At 54.8% G+C, this 20842-nt stretch overlaps 2 protein-coding genes across 7 annotated transcripts in view; both read right to left on the minus strand.

The window, feature by feature from the left end:
* The window catches only part of LOC127200383 (keratin, type I cytoskeletal 17), a 142425-nt gene extending 131040 nt beyond the window's left edge, over window positions 1-11385 (minus strand). The window contains exons 1-9 of one of the 3 annotated variants that reach the window (XM_051158596.1): window positions 11027-11099; window positions 10873-10982; window positions 9810-9892; window positions 9264-9420; window positions 8456-8617; window positions 7802-7927; window positions 7488-7708; window positions 7376-7401; window positions 6332-6578 (exon numbers count right to left, since the gene is read on the minus strand). In XM_051158596.1, coding sequence (XP_051014553.1) covers window positions 6484-6578; window positions 7376-7401; window positions 7488-7708; window positions 7802-7927; window positions 8456-8617; window positions 9264-9420; window positions 9810-9892; window positions 10873-10982; window positions 11027-11099 — 1053 coding nt within the window. In that variant the 3' untranslated portion in view covers window positions 6332-6483. Of the gene's footprint in view, window positions 1-6331; window positions 6579-7375; window positions 7402-7487; window positions 7709-7801; window positions 7928-8455; window positions 8618-9263; window positions 9421-9809; window positions 9893-10872 lie in introns of those variants that run through there. The other 2 variants (XM_051158594.1, XM_051158592.1) reach the window with 2 other exon arrangements.
* Window positions 11386-13199: 1814 nt separating this feature from the next.
* On the minus strand, window positions 13200-20352 carry LOC127200384 (keratin, type I cytoskeletal 42). 4 transcript variants are annotated; one of them, XM_051158597.1, is made up of 8 exons: window positions 19887-20352; window positions 17419-17501; window positions 17153-17309; window positions 15940-16101; window positions 15238-15363; window positions 14721-14941; window positions 13603-13652; window positions 13200-13477 (listed from the first exon to the last, which is right to left on the minus strand). In XM_051158597.1, the coding sequence occupies exons 1-8, from the start codon at window positions 20346-20348 to the stop codon at window positions 13380-13382; spliced, it is 1359 nt and encodes a 452-aa protein (XP_051014554.1). In that variant the 5' UTR covers window positions 20349-20352; the 3' UTR covers window positions 13200-13379. The 4 variants fall into 4 exon arrangements, with proteins under 4 accessions (XP_051014554.1, XP_051014557.1, XP_051014556.1 ...); XM_051158600.1 differs by lacking the exon at window positions 15940-16101 and having other exon boundaries at window positions 15238-15354; XM_051158599.1 differs by lacking the exon at window positions 13603-13652 and having other exon boundaries at window positions 13200-13509.
* Between the last annotated feature and the right edge of the window lie 490 nt (window positions 20353-20842).

Consider the following 20842-nt stretch of genomic DNA (forward strand, 5'->3'; position numbering starts at 1 on the left):
GAGCCATACTGATGCCATTGCAGACTGTCTTGGGGTGCCGTTGCGGGAATCCCATGAGCTCCTTAGGCAGGGTGCTGCAGACTTTCTAGTTGTAAATATCAAAGGATTTCCTTTCCCATGGCATCTAATTTGGATTGGGAAGCTGCCTTTGAGACACTCAGGATGTCCAGAGTGATGGACACCAGAGCAACCACACCCTATGCCATCACACACCCGCCCTTGCCTCTCACTTCACTGCCAAGTACGGGAGGATCTTGTCACCCCTCTGGGCCGTGGTTCTCTTAGGACACATAACAGTCATGAAGAAGCATGCCTAAAGGACCCTACGCCAGAGGCCAGCCTCTTCCCCCTTCCTTTCCAGCCTTGCTGCCGGGCTCACCCATTTCCATACCCTGGCCCCTAGCATAAGAACCCTATGCTTGGAATGTATCCGCTCCTGGTACACAGCTCCTCCACGCCACCTCCTGCCCTCACCTACTCAGGGGGTGCTCCCCCACCCCGTGATCTGTTTGTGTTGCTCCCAGCCCTACCCCCTGCCCCCCAACTCAGCGTCTCCCTGTGGAAACGATCTTGCCCAGTGGCTTCCTGGTGGCTCCAGTTCCAGGCTGGGCCTGGTGGCTTTGTTCATCCAGTGTACACAGGGCTTTCGTGTTTCCTCACAGTGCTAAGAAATGCCTGTCAGGATTGCTACACAGTTCTGAGAAGCAGGTCCAAGGTGGGAGTCATCACTCCCACCACCAATCTACAGGTGAAGGAGTGGAAACACAGGAGGAAGCTCAGTGGGCTCCCAGAACATCAGACCCCCCCACCCCCGAGACTTGTCATCCCAAACCTGTCTCTGCACCTCCAAATTTCACATCTCTTTCTTAAATTAACCTTGTAGGTGAGAAGGACCAAGAAAGAACATGAGGAGGGTGGGAGTCAAGCAATGCCACTAAGCTTACAGCCACAAAGCCAGATCTCTCCAGGCTCCCATGATGCTTTGCAGGCAGGGGGCCAGATGAGTCCAATTCTCACCTATCCGCCCACAGGGGCTTGGTAAGAGCTCTAACCGTGGCGGGCATAGCCTTGGCCTGAGAGGAAAGACGGAGCTGGGCCCCAAGACAGTCTTTTGGATGCCATGGGGCAATGCCCATGGCACTGGACTCTGTCCTTGCCCTGTCATTCCTCTCTTGAGGTGACAGGAGCCCAAAGAGTCTTGCCTGAGGCTGAGCTACTCTGGGGCAGGAAATTTTGTTTATTAGCACCACAACTTATTCTGGCCCACTGGCCATTCAATCAGAGGTCTCCAGTCTCCTCTGGTCTTGACCTAGCAGCAGTCTCCAGGCCTGGGCTTTGAGAAGAGAAGAATTCAGACGGGACACAGCAGTAGATCCAGCAGCGAAGGCTTTAATTAGAGCAAGCAAGGAAAGCAAGAGCACACACTTTTGACAGGAGGGGAGGGCACTCAGCTGAGCAGCAACGGCCTCCACCCTGGCAAACAGGAGACTGTCACCTGGTTCCCCTTCACACTGTCACCTGCCGTGTGCCTGTGCCAGGGTGCGCCCCTCTAGAAAAGACATGCACGTCTCTCAGAAGCCTACTTTATCCAGAACGTGGTCTGTGATAAGTCATCGTACAAGACGCAAGAGTATGCTTAAAGATTTAAGCACCCCTAAAATGAAAGATTATTAGGGTGAAGAGCAACAGACCTCAACACGTGCTCTCCTGGAAGCTAATTCTTTTTGGTTTGGTTTGGTTTGGTTTGGTTTGGTTTGGTTTGGTTTGGTTTGGTTTGGTTTGGTTTTCAAGACAGGGAGGGTTTCTGTCTGTAGCCCTGGCTGTCCTGGAACTCACTTTGTAGACCAGGCTGACCTCAGACTCAAAGATCAGCCTGCCTCTGCCTTCCTGAGTGCTGGGATTCCAGGCATGAGCCACCACCCATCCTGAAAAGTAAGTCTTGAAGTTGCTTTAGTATAATCTAAATAGCAGGGCCCACCAGCCCGCATTGTCTCTTGTATGTGTTTTGGGGGTCCTGAGGCCGCCCATGTGGAATCCGCTACCACCATTATCCTTATATCCTATTCCTTGAGCTGGCCCACCCACCTTCTTTATGGGCTATCTTTGGGGTCCCATCAGTCAGGCCCTTCTGAAGCAAACTTCCTGCCTAATAAGAACAAATTTAGAAGGAACCCAATACTACTCACCCAACCCCCAAATTTTGGCAAAAGGGTCTCAAAATCAGGGGGCAAGCAGTCTGTTGATGTCTGAATAGGCCTGGAATTCATGTCCAACTACAGACCCATCTCCCCTAGGACTGGAAATGGACATCTTGGTGACCAGAAACCACCAAGCATCAACTAGAGAAAATGAAAATGTTTGCCCAAGGTTTAACAGTAAAAAAAAAAAAAAAAAAAAAAAAAATGAGACAGAGACTTGAACCCAGGTCCAACTGCCAAGCTACGGCTCGTACCAATACTATGTCTCTGTCTCTCTGTCTCTGTCTGTCTGTCTCTGTCTCTGTCTTTGTCTGTCTGTCTGTCTGTCTGTCTGTCTGTCTGTCTCTCTCTCTCTCTCTCTCTCTCTCTCTCTCACACACACACACACACACACACACACACACAAGCGTGTACTGTTTCCAACTCCCAGAAGTTAGGGAATAGGAGATAGTCACATAGTCCAGTCTTAAATGAAAGTTATCGTTTGGCCCTGGCGAGAAGCCCATAGTCAGGAACACAGGTGGTATAAAAGCTCTGTGGTGCTTCATTCCCCAACCATACCCACCACAGGAGACACCTGGAAAAGTCACACACACACACACACACATACACATACACAAGGGGGGGGACCCAACTATAAAGGAAGAATCTGCCCTCCTGTTCCTGACCGTGTGAAGGATGGTGGCAGGGCAAGGCTGTGACTGGGCCTCGGGTGGCCCAAGACAGCAGAGGAGTAGGAGACACCTCCTTTGTGCTACTGATGCATATTTGTTCCAAAGTTTTCAGAACCAGGACCACTAAGCTACAGGTCATGGGCACCAAGTCTGGTCAGGCTGGCACACCTCCAGGCAACGAACTCCTCCCCCGTCTTCGCCCTTCACCCCACCCCTTCTGAGGTATGAAGTCATGTCACACTTGAAGCAGTCAGGAAACATCTTTTGGCCAATGCCACACCTCAACTCACAGCGGTTCCCAAACCGGACGAGGGATCACCAGAATCTCTACGAGGACTCCTTGCCTGCCCCAACCCCTGCTTCAGCATTCCCCAAGACAAGCCTGGTCTTGGGACTCTTTTACAAGCTCCCCCAGGGGATTCCCACACTGGAGAAGCAGGAGGGAGCTCTGGGAGCTGTGAGGTGAAGGGGTCTAGGAAGGCTAATAAAGCAGAGGGGCAGTTGCAGAGCCCCCAGCCCCTGGTGCACATGTGGCGAGCCACGACACAGCAGCCTGGATTCAGGGATAAGCAGGGGCGAGCCTGCCCAGTCTCTGGGAACCTCAGTTTTCTTCTCTCGGATGTGGAAATAATACTGCTGTCTCATGGGCGCGTTAGAGTAAAGACAAGATAAAGCAAGGACCGCGTAGGCCACTAAGCATTGCTGCAGTTATTCAATGGGGTCTATAAAGCACCCACTATGTGCAAGGCACTGACTCAAAGAACAAGACAGAGAAGCCCTTCACATGTACAGATTGGTGAGAAAGTTTGGTAAGGACAGTTCCAGTGCTGTGTCTTTGGGTCTTAGTCATGTGCAACCATGTAAGGAGACAGAGCAAAGTCCTCACGGGTGAACAAATGTCCATCCCAGACCCTGGTTCTGTGACTGGTCCTGGATCCAGAAGGAATCTACATAGATCAAAGCCTTCCTTTATGATCCTCTCTCTCCTGCATGTCTGTTGTCCCTTCCTGAGAGCAAGGCTGTCATGGGCCCTCACACCAGTCACAAACAAGGGGCCCTTGAGGGAGCCTAAGGTTCTGTCTAGCTGGAATTTGGCCTTGCCCTGGGACCTCTGCCCACTTCAACTCCCCAAAGAGATTGACTTAGACACTGTCAGGCCCACTGCTGTGCCCTGCTCAGCAGTCCCCAGGAAAGAGCTTGTGTGAAGGTCCTTGAGTCCCCGCAGGTCATTGTCCATTCTTCCCCTAGATCAGTGCAGGGCTCCGCACAGGCTGTACCATGGACAGTGCGGTTCACCACATCCATCTCTCTGCAGAAACCAGCCGGGAGTCAGTGTGGTGGAAGAAGAGTCTCAGGCCTGGCTACTAGTGGCATAGGGCTGTCGCTTCTACCAGACTATGGGAGTTGGAGGGGTGGGCAGACTGGGTATAGATCAACAGCAAACACTCGCTGGAGTCTCGCCACTCAGTCTCCAATCTAGGCTCTGGCACTTATGCCCTGTAGCCAGGACCTGTGTGACATGCCCTGGGACAAAGCCACCAAAGTTCTCCATACAAATCCCCTAGGGAGCTACGCGATACAGCAGTCTGACCTCACGCTGTGGACAGAGGCATGTGTTCTTCCCATGGGCGTCTCCCGCAGAACACGCACACACATAACCACCTACTCACTTAGGAGAGGACCACAGTCCAGGACCGTGTCCTGTCCCCACAACACTGACTCCTCCTCATGCCAGTAAGAGGAGTCTCCAGAAGGGGGAAGCCCTTCCTGCCTAACAGCTGAGGAGAGGTAAGAAGAAGAGAGTGGGGTCCACTTCTGTCCCTCCCCCACTCCACCTCTGACCTGATATGTCAAGTTTCAGGAGACAAGCTGAGTCATGGCTTGTCAGAGCCTCAGTATCCCTATCTATTCAATGAGGCACCTCTCCCCAACTCTCCAGGCTTCCTGGGACTGAGGTTCAGACAAATGAGCTCACCATCCAGAGTGAGCCATCCTGGCTCAGGCTGGTTCTTCTGGTTATGGCCGGATGTACAGCAGGGGCTGAGGGAACCTGCTGCCCTCCTGCCCCCATCCGAGCTGACTCTGCTCTCAGGAAGCTGATCAGCACAGAGCCTGCGCAGCTTTGAGTCCCTCGGATGCTGCTGCAGCCCAAGAAGAAACTCACACCCTCACATCAGCATTAATACTGCTCTCTCACCTCTCATGGCATACGGTACCCTCTGAGGTCTAGGAAGGGCCTGAGACCCACCCGAGGTCCTCACACTCCAGCAGCCGGGGCTCTTGCCGCTGTCCACAGCTGTCTCGTGACAACCTCCCCTGACTTCAAGCTCCCACCACATAAGTTCTCTGGGATTCTGACCCCTCCTGTGCCTTTGCCCTTAGGTCCCACTCTCACCACCTGGCACTGGGAGAGAGCAGGTATCTTAAGGTGCTGGTTCAAGATTCTCCGCCCCCTTTCCCAAATCGAATCACTATAGTGAATTTAGACAGGGAGTCCCTTTTTTTTTTTTTTTTTTTTTTTAACTTCTTCTGCTATCCCCAGTGCTTGAAGAAAACCAGGAAAGCAACTACCTTGCCCAGGGACTTCTAGATTATACTCAAAGGAAGACTTCTAGGTACCAAGGGTGTCCCTGACTCTGTTCCTCACAACTGCCACCAGAATGAATCTGGTCTGGCATTCAGAGGGTCCTAGCTACAGCTAGGGCAGGAACTGTCCCTCTTCTCTTTTCCCAGGGATCTGCTTCCCTCCCTCGCCTTCCTTCCAGGTGGGGAATCAAGGGTATCAACCACTTAGGTGGGGGGTGGGGGGAGGTCAATGCTCCCTGTCATAGCACTACATGGGGCCCCGGGTCACCCCTACCCTTAGCTGACTAACCACTTGAGGAGACACTGAACTAAAAAAAGAGTCCATTCTTCCTCCTGTCCCCGCTAGGAGCCTGCCTTTTCCAAGAAGCACGGGCCCTATGGCCATGAAAGCCCTTCTAGTGGGTTCATGAGCCTCCCATAGGAGCCTGAGCCCTCAGTCCATCTGAGCCTCTCCCCATCCTGGCCCACCCCCTCTCTCAGGGTGGAGCCAGGGGTTGGGTGACTCATCCCTGGGGAATCAGGTTCCTGCACCTGAGATCTTCCCATCCATTTATGGATGAGAAATGAGATTGTTCGGAAGGAAGAGACTGTGACTGCCTGAGGTTATGGGACTACACACAGGACCAGAGGAGGCTACCTAGGGCCACCCCTGATGCATTGACTTTACTCCAAGGCTGGTTTAGCCTGAACCATCCACCCCACCAAGGGGAGATGACTTTAGGGGATGCAAAACAGGCTAAGCTGACCCATGACCTTTATCTCTCTACAAGAATAGTGATTGGTTTCCACAGACTGCTCGCCCCCCATACCCTACACAACCCACTCATTGTCATCATGGTCATTTCAGCATTCAGAACAAAGGACACGGTTCACTTCAGATCAGCAAGTTTTAATGGCATTGAGCAGGAAAGTGCTAGGAAAAGGCCAAAGCAGGAAACTGATGCTGGAGGGGCTACGGGCTGCCAAGCAGAGAGGGAAGTTGCCCTTCTGCAGCCTCAGGGAGCTGGCCAGAAGGAGCTGAGTCCTTAGCGGGTGGTCTGGTGGACCTGCTCTCGGGATGAGATGACCTTGCCATCCTGAACCTCTTCCACAATGGTGCGCACCTGGCGGGTGGTCACGGCTGCAAAAGAAACAGATGCTCAGATCATGAGCAAATGAAGAAAACCACTCTTGGCCCTCAGTGCATCCCACTCCATCCTCTCTCAAATGATGCACAGTCTCTGCTCACAGCGCTACATCACACTCTGCGTATACCCCTCCCGCCCTCTCCTGCTTCCTTTCTGCTCTGTACTCTGCTGAGACCCCTGTGTGAGCTGTGGACCCCTGGACAGGCTATTTGGTTCTGGCCCACTCTGACCTTCAAGAGCATGGCTATGGAGACTGGGTGCTGCGTGAGATTTGCAGTGTCTGATGCTAGGACTGTGTTCCCATCTCCTCTGCCTCGTGGAGATACCCAAGCCGAACTCCAGACCCGCGTCATCTCTGTTACACTAGAAGTCCCAGAATTAAGACCACATATCCCTCACCTCACACAAGACTGAGACCTAGAGGCCCCGCAGGGACCAGGACCCTACCTCCCACTAGGCTTAAGTCCCCAGAGACAAAACGGCTCTGGCCCATCTATAGGGTGCCAGGAGCAAAGAGCATCTCCTGATCAGATGAAGTCTACTGGTCACACTGTCATCTCCAGGGTAACCAGTCCTCTCTCCATTCTCTCGTCAGTCCAGTCTTCCTCCTCTGATCTTTCCTCTGAGCATCAATTCAGAGCCCTAACAGGTTTATTCCTCCTATGCCTACTGAGGATTAGCCATCATATCCTGAATCTCCTTAGGGACGGACCCTAGCCCAGCAATGTGCTAGTGGCTTTCCTGGCCTATGCACCCCTCTACCCCAGCCTTCAGTCACCAAGATACTTACGTTCTTTTGGCTTGTACTGAGTCAGGCTGGAAAAAAAAATGGAGAGATTAGATGAGGTCTAAGAGTCCCTTCCTCACCCCTAAGGCCCTAGCCCGGTGGACCCCCTACTCACTGGGCATCCTCGCCCTCCAGCAGGCGGCGGTAGGTGGCGATCTCCTGCTCCAGGCGCGTCTTCACGTCCAGCAGGATCTTGTACTCCTGGTTCTGCTGCTCCATCTCACAGCGCAGCTGAGCCAGCTGCTCCTCCACACTGCTGATCAGCCCCTGGATCTGAGACAGCTGCACGCAGTAGCGGTTCTCTGTCTCAGCCAGGCTGCCTTCCAGGGATGCTTTCTGCAGGAGAGCAGGCGATGGTCAGTGAGAGTGGCAGAGCTGCCTCCCAGGTGCTGGACCCATCCCCGTGTGCATAAGCGCCAGCATCCCTACCATGCTGAGCTGGGACTGCAGCTCAATCTCCAGTGCCTGCATGGTGCGCCGGAGCTCAGAGATCTCGCACTTGCCGCTCTGTACCAGCTCGCTGTTGGTGGCCACCTCACGGTTCAGCTCCTCAGTCTACAAACAGGACACAGGGCAGGAAGCATGAGCCTGGACCCTTCCCCCAAGTCAGATGTTCCATCGTCCGTCCCCACTGCCCAGGGCTCAGACAGGCACCTTGGATCTAGTCACATTACATCCCTTAGCTGTGACCACCGTCCTGATCTCCCCTGAGCCTTTATCCCTCTTGTCCCCAAGCTCCCCACTTCCCAAGCCCTGAAACGTGCTCACTTAAAATGTAGGAGGCAATAGAACAGAAAATTTAAGAACCAGCCAGGGCATGCAGCCCAGTCCTAAAACTGATTCCTGGCTTCTTAAAGAAAAGGTGGAAATTTCCAGGGTCTTTACTCTCTCCCTTGATTCCACGAAGCACCTCCCACTCATCCCCCAGATGACTGACTAGCTAACACCAGCTCTGGTGGTGCAATCAGCAATCCTGACTCTGTAGAGTCCACACAGTTTGACAAGGTAGGGCATCCCTAAGATGGCGGGTTACTGTTGGGGCTCAGGACCCTGCAGCCTTCCATGTACTACAGCTGCTCTCACCTTGCTGAAGAACCAATCTTCAGCATCCTTGCGGTTCTTCTCAGCCATCTTCTCATATTGATCACGCATCTCTGACAGGATGCGGCTCAGGTCCACGCCAGGAGCGGCGTCCATCTCCACATTGATTTCCCCGCCCACCTGGCCTCTCAGAGCATTCATCTCCTATGAGAAGAGAGAATGAAGATGTGGTCCTCTGGCCCAGTGTTGGCTCTACATTCCCAAGCCTTCCCTAGCCCACAGCTAGGTCTGACCCTCTTCCCAAAGGTCTTTTGATTTGCCTAGCCTCTTCCCTCTGACCCTCCGATGGACTTTGTTTGTTTGTTTGTTTGCTCTGTATGGACTCTACCCCTACCATCAGACCGTGCCTCCCTCATTAGAAAAAGGGTTCCCCAGACACATCTGATTCCAGACCCATGCCTCCCCTTCCCCCCACCCCCTGCAAAAAAAAAAAAACAAAAAAAAAAAAAAAAAAAAAAAAAACTTCCCTTCCAATCTCCAAATGCCTGTGTAGAGTCCAGATCTAAGAATTGGAACTAAAGCAAGCATTTGAGCATCTCCCTCCTCTGCTGTCACTGTGAGGGAGGCAAGGGGCAAGAGAGAAGGCCTCTATGAGGCCCAGCAGGTCCCTAAGATTCAGGGATGCATGGAAGCCCTGGACCACAGGAACAAGAACTGTACAGAAAGGGCAGCCCTATCAGATGACTAAATTCAACAAGCCCTCTCTCCCACGCTCTCAACCGCAGCCCAGCCCCAGGGCTCAGCCACCCACTCCTCATCTTCTTTGACCTCCTGACCCTGCCCCCCCCACCTCCTCGTGGTTCTTCTTCAGGTAGGCCAGCTCCTCCTTGAGATTCTCGATCTGCATCTCCAGGTCGGCTCTGGCCAGGGTCAGCTCATCCAGCACCCGGCGCAGGCCGTTGATGTCGGCTTCCACGCTCATGCGCAGGGCCTGCTCCGTCTCAAACCTGCAGTGAAAACCAGAGACCTCAGGCCAGGCTGCTCTAACACACAGGTTCGTGTCCTGGTGTCATCCCTGCCTTCCCTTTGCCAGAGCTGAAAGGACATACGGAAGAGAATCGGAGGGTGGAATGGAAGCGAGTTGCACGCTGAGCCCAGGACTACCACCATGAGGGCACGACCCCATGCTTCCTGCCTTCCTGTCTCCTCCTCTGCCTCCTCTTCCCCCCTCCCCCTTGAGAAGTTGCTGCCTTTGCTCATCCAACTAAGGGCTCAGCTCAGAGCTCCCAGAACCTGTTGCCCTTGTCCTCTAGGAAGTCATAGGGTAAGGACAGGTGCCCTGAGGGAGCCCCCCACCCCCGTGCCCTCAGCTTGTAACCCTCTAGCTGGGACTCACTTGGTACGGAAGTCATCAGCTGCCAGACGAGCATTATCGATCTGCAGAAGGATGCTGGCATTGTCCACAGTGGCCACAAGGATCTGGGGGAGGTGGCAAGCCATTAGGTCATTAAGTTTAGGGTGGCTCAACCCAGGCCCATGTTCTGAGCCAGACTTCCTGGCTGGAGGCTGGGGTTCACTGCCTTCGGAGAAAAGTCATCTTCCTGCCAGCCACTCCCTACCCAATGTTGTACTTGTTGGCAGAGGTGGGAAACGGGGGAGTCTATTGAGCTGGGACTTGAAACCTGACCCTACTGCTTGCCTGCTCATGCAGACCCCTCCTTGTACCAGGCTCAGCCTCAGAGCTGAGGAGGCCTCAGGCTGGGAGGGGCAGGGAGCTAGACAATGCCAGAATATCCTCAGGGCAAAGGCTATCCCTGAACTCCAGAAATCCTGGAGAGGCTGTGAGGAACCCCTTGGTTTTTCTACACCCCAGAAGGCATCACTGGGAGTCTCCCCGAAAAAAAAGATGGCTAGAGGAGCAATAGCCAGTAAGATTCCCACACCACAAATCACCACCCCTGGTGAATCTGGGCTGTGGTCCTCAACCTCACCTTGGAGATGGCTGAGCCACCATCTTGAGGGACAAAAGGAAAACCAAGCAAGCCAGAAAAGAAAAATCCCCTAGAACATTCCCATGAGACTCTCCTGCCCCACCCCCTCCCACTTCCTCTCTGAGGGTTGCTATGGAGCCCACCACCAAAATCCCCACCCCTTGTCTTAGTGGGACACTCACAAATCCAGCTCCACCCTCTGGAACCAGCCCTCTGCCTATACCCTCGTGATCTAGACATCAATGGCACGAGGACAGCCCCAGGAGGAAACAGACACTGTAAAGGAGTCCCATGATGCCAGCTCGTTCCTGGCCGAGTCAGTTGGCCCCACAAAGGGAGGGCTTTAGTCAAACAAGCTCCTGGAAGCCAAGCTAGGGCCCCAGTTGCTCCGTGGCAGCTCCAGTTGACTACAGGCCTTGATGAAGGCCAAAGGTAGATGGTTTATGCTCCTCCTGCCAGCGGCCCTACCTTATTCTTCAAATCCTCGATGGTCTGATAGTAAGGGCTGTAGTCACGGGCTGGCCCTGGGGCCTGCTTCTGGTACCAGTCCCGGATCTTCACCTCCAGCTCCGTGTTGGCCTCCTCCAGGGCTCGCACCTTGTCCAGGTAGGTGGCCAGCCGGTCGTTGAGGTTCTGCATGGTCGCCTTCTCCCCTCCAGCCAGCAGCCCATCAACACCCCCAAAGCTGCCTCCATAGCCACTGCTAGTGCCAAAGCTGTAGCAGCTGGAGTAATTGTTACCCCCAAGGGTACTGCCCAGGCCACTAGCCGACCCCAGCCTGCAGGAGCCTGGACCCAGGCTGCCAGACAGTCGGCAGGAGGTACGAGATGAGCCGCCACCCAGGCCAGAGGAGCCCTTGATGGAGCTGGAGGAGGTGAATTGGCGGATGGTGGTGGTCATGGTGGTGGCAGCGGGCAACGGATGTGGAGCTGGAGGGCTTGGGAGGAAGAGAGGCGCCAAGGTGCGTGCTGCGCTGAGGCTCGCCCGCTTCTTTTATAGAGCAGCCAGTGGGCGTAGCGATTACAACAGGCTCTCTGCTCTTTCCATTCCCCTGGGCTTTCATCACCACTGGCCACCAGCCAGTTCCCAGGTGGCTATGGGCCCCCTCCCCTCCCACCACTGGGGCTCTGCCTCATTTCACCAAACCCTGGACCAGGTGACATGATCGTGTGTGTGTGTGTATGTGTGTCTGTCTGTCTGTCTCTGGTCTCAGACCTGTCACCTGTGATTCAGGCAGGCCCTCCAGCTACGATTTCCCATGACCTAATACGGACATGAGGAACTGGCGACGTCATCTTCACTCAGCCCTCCCAGGCAGCTGCCACCCTTGATGGGGAAATGAGGTGGGGAGTTAGGCACCCCCTAATCCGAGTTGGCTTCCCTAGTCAATGTGCCATCCCACACATGTAAAAAGCCTGGGTCCGGGAACTGGGGAGTCAGAAAAACTATCTACCCATCCTGACTTGAAATCTGGGTCTAAACCCACCAGGCCCACCACACAACACAGAAACTATCTCAGAGCCTCTAGTTACCAACCCAGGCAGGAAACCGGGGCTTAGCAAGGAATGCAGTGTCCAAACAGGCCCAGTTCACTCCAGCGGTGGGCTGGCACAGTGAATCCTTGGCTCTTCTCTCAGCTACAACACCCCCAACCCAAGAGTCACCCCTGTAAGCAGCCCCAACACCCAGGGACACATCCTAGCATGGGGCTCCCCCTGGCCAGTTTTCTGAAACTGTCCCCATCCCTGGGTCCCCTAGGAAGCCCAGAGTTCCCTTCTAGACTTTTCCCTACTTCCTTCCTCCCAGTACAGCTTCCAGGACTAGGTGGGCAGAAAAGAGTTCGGCTAAAGGTCAGAAGAAAACAGAGCTCTGTGTGGGAAGGGTGCCTTATTAAAAGGAGTCTGTGGGGACCATGAAGGGGCTGTTTCCTTCCATATTCCTTACCCTCTTCTGTATCCTGAGAGACCTCAGAAGAGGATGGGACCGCTCAGGTCACAGCCAGGGGAAAAAAACTAAATGATATCCCTTGTTAATCTCACCCCACCCAACCCCTGCAAGGTTCCCCAGGACAAAGACCATAACTGGTTCCCCAGGGTGGGCCACAGGCCCCACCCCATAGATCCACTTAGCCCCACCTGCCGTCCTAAGCCCAGCCCTAGGTCCCAGGGTCCTGGGAGGCCTGCTGGGCGAATGTGGTCTTGTCTCAGACTGCAGATGGGTTCCTCCTCCCAGACAGGTCTAGACAACCCCCATCAGCAGCTGGGAGATTTCCCCAATAGCCCAGGAGCTGCCAAGCCACCAAAGCAAACAGGACGCCCCCCACACTCACAAACACAGCCGCCCCACCCCACACACACCCCCAGGGAGCCAGGTAGAGCCGGTCTGGCTTCTCCGGCTGGCTTTGAGACTGCCAGGCTGCCACCCCCTCATCCATCAAGGCCCTCGACCACTCCAAGAAAGTCACCTTTCCCAGACAGACCCCTGTCCCTTTGTTTTAATGCAAGTGTTCTCCAGCAGGTGTGGGGCCCAGCACATCTGCAGGTCCTCCCAGGGACTCGCACCAGGAGACAGCCCCAGAGGCAGATTCTTAGAAATAGGATGTTCCATACCTCCACCCTCAGTCCTTCTGCCTCCTTCCCTCTTGACTTCCAAAGGCAGCCCAGGCCTAGATGGAGTGGGCAGAGCCAGTAGGCAGAAGACAAGCGATACCAGACGCTTAAGTGAACTCTCCCCAGCCTCTCTCAGCCCACGCTACCCGAGCCAACCACCAGACAAATGACGAGTTCAAGGACCAGACTTCTTCAAAGCTTTATTAGCAGTGCCTCAGGAAAACCCAAGAGGCCTCTCTGTAAGGGGCAGCACAAAGCAGACCCAGAAGGCAACAGCTAGCTCATGGGAGCTCAGGCATGGCAGTTGATGCAAGGAGCTTCAGCCTACACCCCTGAGGCCAGTCTATCACTGTGCAGAAAGGGACCTCAGTGGGTGGAGCGATGCACCTGCTCTCGGGAGGAGACCACCTTGCCATCCTGGACTTCTTCCACGATGGTGCGCACCTGGCGGCTGGTCATCATGGCTACAGATGGCAGAGGAGGGGGCATAGGAAGCCTCAGGCAAGAGCCCCTACCCAATCTGCCACCCGGCCTATAGCATCGCTAATCTCCCCCAATGTTCCGTATGCAGGACAGGATCGACCCTTACCTTCTCGGGAGGGCTGCGAGGTCAGGGATGAGGAGTATTGAGTGGCCAGGCTGCATGGAGAAGGAAACCTGTCAGTCCAGGGTGTCACAAGCCAGAAGGCCCTGGGCGCACTGCTAGGGTGTGCCCCCAAAAGAGTAAGAGAGATCCTACAGATTGGGAGATCATAGCAAGGAGTTCACAGCGAACGAATCAAAGATCAAACGGAACAGGCTCCTCAAAACAGGAGGGAGGAAAGAAATAGCCAAGGGCGTGTTGTTGTGGCTACGTTGTGGCCACTAAACCAGGATTTACAAGGTGACACTGCACAAGTGGATTTTCCATATCCTGAGGGGCCCAATATGATTCCTTTCTTTAAAACAAGAGACACCGATTAGACTGTAGACAAAACTCACTATTACTGGAAGCAAAGGCTAGACTATGCAGCTAAGCACAAGACCCCAGGGCACTCTTGGCTCCCCATGGAGACTTTGATCAATGTTCCCAGCTCCAAATCAAAGTGTCACCTGCCCTGCACCTTACCTTGTCCTGGTTAATGATGTCACCAATCACAGCAGACTATCATCCAAACCAGAAACCCAGAGTCATATTTACCCACCCCTCCACGTATCCCCCTTGGCGTTTATTGAGAATCAACGGTGAGCCATGCTCACACACACATTCGGCCGCCCCACCTCGCTGCCTTTAGGAGGCCCTCTCTTCTGTCCACACAACCCACCCCTAGCTCTGGAGAACTGTCAGCTGGCCAGAGTCCCTGTTCCAGCCTCTTGATGTCATTCCCCTCTCTGTCCACTTCCACGTTGGCCCATGTTTCCCTCCGTAGCTGAAGTAAATATTCCCAAAGATCTAGATCTAGATGACCAGCCTTCTGCTCCATGTCACTCTGTGGCTCCCCTCGGCCCACAAGACCTCGCTTACATGCTTTCAGATGGCTCCCATGACAATCCTCACAGCCAGGCCCACGCACGCCCTTTCCGCTTCACCCCCATACACCTCCACACTCATATCTAACTGTTGACACTCCCTGGATAAAGTAGTGTCCAGCCCGGCCTGCCAGGTGCCTAAATTTGGCCCTCCCCACCCCACTCCCGCACCCTCCACACCCCCCACCCCCCACTCACTGGGCATCCTCGCCCTCCAGCAGGCGGCGGTAGGTGGCGATCTCCTGCTCCAGCCGCGTCTTCACGTCCAGTAGCACCTGGTATTCGTGGTTCTGCCTTTCCATGTCACAGCGCAGCTCGCACAGCTGCTGCTCCACGCTGCTAATGAGGCCCTGCAGCTGCGCCAGCTGTGCCCCGTAGCGCGCCTCTGTCTCTGCCAGACTGTTCTCCAGGGATGCTTTCTGTGGTCCAAGGGACAGGCAGAGAGTGAAGACAGACAAGAGCTGGACCCTTCCCCACACAAGACACCCCGAGAGCGGTCCCACCTAGGTGACTTCTACGTATTCCCACGACCGCTGGGAAGAAACTAGGACAGAAAAGAGACCCATGGGATGGGCAGAATAGGTTGTTTCTGGCTCCCCCAGTGGGGGTTCAGTGTGGCAGGAATAGGTTGTTTCTGGCTCCCCCAGTGGGGGTTCAGTGTGGCAGGGCTCAACAGAAGTGACAAGAACCAGGCAGGACAGGGACAGTGGCCCACCATGCTGAGCTGGGACTGCAGCTCGATCTCCAGGTTCTGCACAGAGCGGCGGAGCTCGCTGATCTCCGTCCGGCTGCTCTGCAGGGCCTCCGTGTTGGTGGCCACTTCACGGTTCAGCTCCTCCGTCTGGAAGGCAGGGGGAACACAGAGTTAAAGGAGGCTTTCAGAAGGGGGACGAAGGATGGGAGCTATCCCTAAGCCCTATCCTCCCAGAGCTACCCCTCCCTGGCCTCAGAGGAGCTCATAGTCACCTGCACCCAGAGGCCCTCTGTGCCCCACAGGGAACGCATGTAGGTCCCTTAGCGCCTGCAAGGGGCCCTTGCTGAACTACAACACCTCAAAGCAGTCACCAGAGATTACTGGTGTGCTAGCGACTGTCCCCAGAACCCACAGATGTTCACTCAGTAGGTGTTTATCCAAGACACGACCTACATATCCAAACAAACACACGTGCAGCAAACACCTGTGGTGGGTGGAGCCTGAGCCAGGATGGGTGGCCTGGATCCGTTCCCCAGGCCACAGCCATAACCACAGCAGGGGAAAGCCTTGAGTGTCTGAGCATCTCCAGGCCTCACATTTACCTTAAGGCCTGAGCACTGCTCTGAGTGGTTTCCAAGGAGTCTGAGAGTGACCCCAGCCACACCAGCAGGTGTCATGAGCGGTAACCACCCAGGAGCACGCCTGTCCCACACTGCCACCCACCTTGGTGAAGAACCACTCCTCAGCATCCTTGCGATTCTTCTCTGCCATCTTCTCATACTGGTCTCGCATCTCATTCAGGATGCGGCTCAGGTCCACACCGGGGGCTGCGTCCATCTCCACACTGACATCCCCGCCCACCTGGCCACGAAGGGCATTCATTTCCTGGGCAGAGAGTACAACAGGAGATCACCCGAAGCCATTGTGGGGAAAGATCCTGGTCCTCAGGGAAACAGACGGACGGCCATGTAAAGCTGCAGCCAGACGACATGCCTCATACCCAGTGGGCTACGGATTCCATCAGTCTCCCTCAACACACACCCTGACACAAGCATGCCTGCCATCTGCTTTCCAGTTTGTGTGAAATAAGAGAAAGCTGACAGTTCTCCAGTAAAGGGGACAGAAAGCGAAGACAGCCTCGCCCTACTTCCTGACCCCGTGGCCTTGCCCCTTAGCCATCAGCCCTATATAGCATAAGCGGGGAGCTAGCCACCCTATGGTAGCGTCCTTCCAAGCCAGACCCTGTTAAGCAATGCTGGTCTGGTGGGGAGAAGGAGTTAAGCACTTGGCCTCAAAGTTCAAAGAAACACTTTCTGGGTGCCCTGGTTGCTGAGCCGGGAAGGAAGCCACAAAGGCAGGACAACAAGGCTACTTGAGTCCCAAGTGGGCTCTTAGGCCTCCACCCTTGGACGGCACTCTGGGGACATAGAAACTCAGAAGTCTCTAGAGAAAGCAGTCGGGGGATGGAGAGTAGAAGAGAGGTAGAGTCAGACGTGGGTGAGAATGGATATCGGGTCACTGTGCAGTGCTACACATGTCTCTGACCTTCTCTGGGCCTCTATCTCTTTGCTGCCAAAAAGGCAAGAGCCTCCTTCTCCCAGCCATGTTTTCAGTGTCAGTGGAAGTAACAGCAGTTGTAATGCTGGGCAAATGCGCCTTGTTGCAATTAATTACAATAATTAGCACTGTGTGTTAGCCTGATTCACTCATTAGTGAGTTAACTGTCTCTGCCCAGTCAGCCAAGCCTGCAGGGGTGAGCGGAAGTCTCTTGGGAGGAGGGGCCTCCAGCTTCACTCAAGGCTCACTGAGGGTCAGCACCAGACCGGGAACCCACTGGTGATGAGGACTGGACCAAGTCCACAGACCCAGCCTGCAGTGGTTCTGTGGTTCCCAGTGCCACAACAGGCTTCTCTAACGTCTCCTAAGATGGCCCCACCTCCTCGTGGTTCTTCTTCAGGTAGGCCAGCTCCTCCTTGAGGCTCTCGATCTGCATCTCCAGGTCAGCTCTGGCCAGGGTCAGCTCGTCCAGCACCCTGCGCAGCCCATTGATGTCGGCCTCCACGCTCATGCGCAGGTTCAGCTCTGTCTCGTACCTGCAGGGTTGGAGGTAGCGGGCACGGTCCATACACCGTGTTTGTGCTGTGTGTGTAGAGCGAGAGCCCACCACCAGCTCCCCAGGGCAGGCTGTAGGCACAGACTCACTTGGTGCGGAAGTCGTCAGCCGCCAGGCGAGCATTGTCAATCTGTAGCACAATGCTGGCGTTGTCGATTGTGGCCGCCAGGATCTGGGGGTGATTGTGAGCGCTATGAGCAAGCACCCACCACAGAGCGCCCCCCCCAGAAGGCTCTGCTGTACCCTGCTTGGATGTGGCCTTGCAGAGGAAGGGTGACAAGTGTCCCTGTGGATTCCTCCTCTGAGCACCCAACTGTTGTTTCAGGAGCTGCCAAGCCCCCAAGTGCTCTTAGAGCAATGGGACATGACTCAGTGACATTCATTTGTCTAAGCTGCCTAGGCCTTATCCTCAATTAAATTCACCTCCAGGTTCACCCCTACCTGCTCCAAAAAGCCCTGCAACTCCCCCCAGCTACTCCCCACCCCTGCATCTCCCTGCAGCCTCCCTTATAGCACATCTGCTACCTCAGCTCCCTCTCTGGGACAACCTTATCCCAGTTTCCACCACAGTTTTTGTTAGTCCCCCCCACCCCACCCCCGGCCACAGTGGACTCAGAGCAGCCTGGAAACGAGGCCATACCTGTCTGGTTCTCTTTGGATTCCTCAGGCCTGGGCATGGTACCTGGCCCAGAGTCAGGCCCCAGGGTGTATTTGTCTAATTATGTGACTAATTAATTGATTGAAGAGGTTATGACCGGCCCCTGCTCAAAACCAGGGCAGTCCAAACTGTTGGAAATGCCTCAGGCTGGTCCCAAACAAGTCTTGGGTTTGGGAGGGAGAGAGAAGTACAGAAGAAAAACTCACCTGGTGGCAGGAGCTAGGTAGAGATTGTCGTGGTTTAAGGTTGACCCAAGAGGAAGATGTCCCCCCCAGGGAACCATCCCACATCTGCAGCTACCTCAGTCCTCCACCCCCAAGACCCGACTCCAGGCCCTAAGCTCCATGCAGTAGTCTGGTCAGGCTGAGCCTAGGGGCTGACTTGCTTCCTTTCTTCAACTTTATCATCTGTAGCCTGCAGAGACCTGGATGTCCCTGTACCCAGGTACCTGGTATATAGTGTGCCCGGGAAGCCTAACCAGAATGTTGAGGGTAGGGTATAGAAACTGAGGGATGGGGGTGTGCGGGGCCTCTGCTCTGAGGATGATGGTGAGATGCTGACTAAGCCAAAGTGCAGAGCACTGACTCACCAGGACTCCCCTGGGTTCCCCGCTGCCCCAACAAAGCCTGGTATCTGATCTGGCACAGCTAGGAACTCTGCTTCCAAGGAGATTATAGAAATGCCCTGCTAGGTGGAGGACCCGGGCAGGAGCCGACGGAAGCCCCTCGCTGGGCTGCCTTAGGGCTGGCTCTCTACCCCAGAATTCAGGGTGGCCTCACAGCTTCCTGGGACCAGTCTGGGGCCAGCCTGTCTCTCCGTGATCCTCAACCCCTGTTTTCCACTAGGGCTCAGTGCCCAAACCGTCCCAGAGCAAGTTTGTGCTAAGACCTGAGCAGCCACCTTTACAGACACCAAAGCTATTTTCTTAGAGATCAAGAAAGTATCACGTACTCTGGTGCCTCACATTTGACCATGTCCCCTGGAGGGGGAGACCTGGTGGCACTCAGAGGAAGGACAGCAGGTAGCCAAGAAGAGACTTGATACCCTATGAGAATATACAGGGGGAGGTAATCCCCCTCAGGAACAGTCATAGGGGAGGGGAATAATGGGAAAATGGGGGGGGGGGGAGGAATAGGAGGATACAAGGGATGGGATAAACATTGAGATGTAACAAGAATAAATTAATAAAAAAAAAAGATTAAAAAAAAAAAAAAAAGAAAAGAAAGTATGTAAGAGGCCAACAAGAGTCTCCTCTATCAGGCTAGCTTCCAGAGTTGAAAAAGCAGAACCCCCAGAGGAGCCGCCACATAGGAAGGGAGACCCACAACTAAGGCAGCCTTGAGAACACACAGACTCTGAAGTCCGCACAAGAAGCAGGGCATAGACTGAACAACAAAATGTTGACTGCAACATCAAGATCCTGGGATAGAGGACAAGTGCGATCCACCAAGGGGGGCTACCTGGAGAAAGGTGAGGCTGCAGGAGAGCAGCCCCAGGAGAAAGATGATGATGCCCGGTCTCATGTCGCGGCGTCCATACCAGACACCGCCCACCTCCCAGGCCCTTTACCAGGCTACTCTCCACACCTGCAATGCCCACGGCCGCATTCACGGTCCTGAAGCTCTCCCAGCCTTCCTCTATCGCCCGGCCCCCCACCCCCCAATAAACTCCCTGGGAAGAGACAAGTCCTTCTCCATCTTCTTGGAGAGTTCCCAAAGATGGCACAGCCCAGGATACCACACACAAACACACACACACAGGCTCAGGGTTATTCCAGAGATGTGAGAAAGGGAGAGATGAAGAGCCAAATGATGGATGCCCATGACGGGGAGGGAGGAGGTCTTCAGCTGTGGGAATGGAGTTTGGGAAGGCAGCAGAAGGTAGGTGAGGGGCACCCACCTTGTTCCGCAGGTCCTCTATGGTCTTGAAGTAGGGGCTGTAGTCACGAGCCGGTCCCGGGCCCTGCTTCTTGTACCACTCACGGATCTTCACCTCCAGATCAGTGTTGGCCTCCTCCAGGGCACGCACTCTGTCCAAGTAGGTGGCCAGCCGGTCATTGAGATTCTGCATGGTCTCCTTCTCACCGCCCCCTAGAAGGGCATCCGACACACCGAAACTGGAGCCAAAGCCCCCACCCAGGCTGCAGGTGTAGCCGCCACCATAGCCTCCTCCCAAGCCCGCCGAGAAGCGGGAGGATGTGACCGACATATTGCCACAGCTGCCACCTCCCAAGAGGCTGGGAGCCCGGCAGGCACCCCCAACACGGACAGAGGACATTCGGGAGATGCCTCCACCAGGAGCACAAAGGCCCTTAATGGAGCCGGAGGTTGAAAACTGCCGGATGCTGGTAGTGGTGGCCATGTTATCCTCAGGTCAAGTAACAGGGTCTGGACTGGATGGAGACCCTGGGCTACCCTTTATAGCCAGGCTGAAGGGAGACAGAGCCCCTGGTCCTTGAAGTCCAAGCCAAAAACCCCAACCTTGTAATTTGTCTCTGTCACAGCCAGCCACCCAGGGCCTGAGGCTTGGGCTGGACTTGTGTGATGATACATCCCTGTATCCTGAGGCCCCCCTCCTGTGTCTGCCCAGCCTGGGCATGAGTGACCTCTTAGTGGTCCATTGTTCTGTTCCAAAACAAAGGTGGTGTTGGAGCTGCATCCCTGGGGCAGGGTGATCTTCCATATTTAACCACAATTAGGCAGCTGAGCTCATTCTTGTAGCAGGGAGTCCAAAGATTCTAGCCCAAGAGCAGGGAAGGGCCTCAAACGAGGCTCCACAGGCCCAGGAGCCTGGAAGCTGATCTGGCCCACTGCCTAGCATTCCAGGGTCTCAGGGAGAAAGACATGGATAAACAC

The sequence above is a fragment of the Acomys russatus genome, chromosome 16 (genome assembly GCF_903995435.1).
Source record: "Acomys russatus chromosome 16, mAcoRus1.1, whole genome shotgun sequence".
NCBI classification, from domain to species: domain Eukaryota; kingdom Metazoa; phylum Chordata; class Mammalia; order Rodentia; family Muridae; genus Acomys; species Acomys russatus.

What these genes read in the sequence shown, in the direction of transcription:
- LOC127200384 (XM_051158597.1), bottom strand. Translation starts at nt 20,348, where the DNA reads ATGGCCACCACTACCAGCATCCGGCAGTTTTCAACCTCCGGCTCCATT. An exon ending in AGGAGTGGTTCTTCACCAAG is followed by an intron (nt 15,364 to 15,939) that starts GTGGGTGGCAGT and finishes CCTGCCTTCCAG; the next exon opens with ACGGAGGAGCTGAACCGTGA. An exon ending in CTCGCAGCCCTCCCGAGAAG is followed by an intron (nt 13,478 to 13,602) that starts GTAAGGGTCGAT and finishes TGCCATCTGTAG; the next exon opens with CCATGATGACCAGCCGCCAG.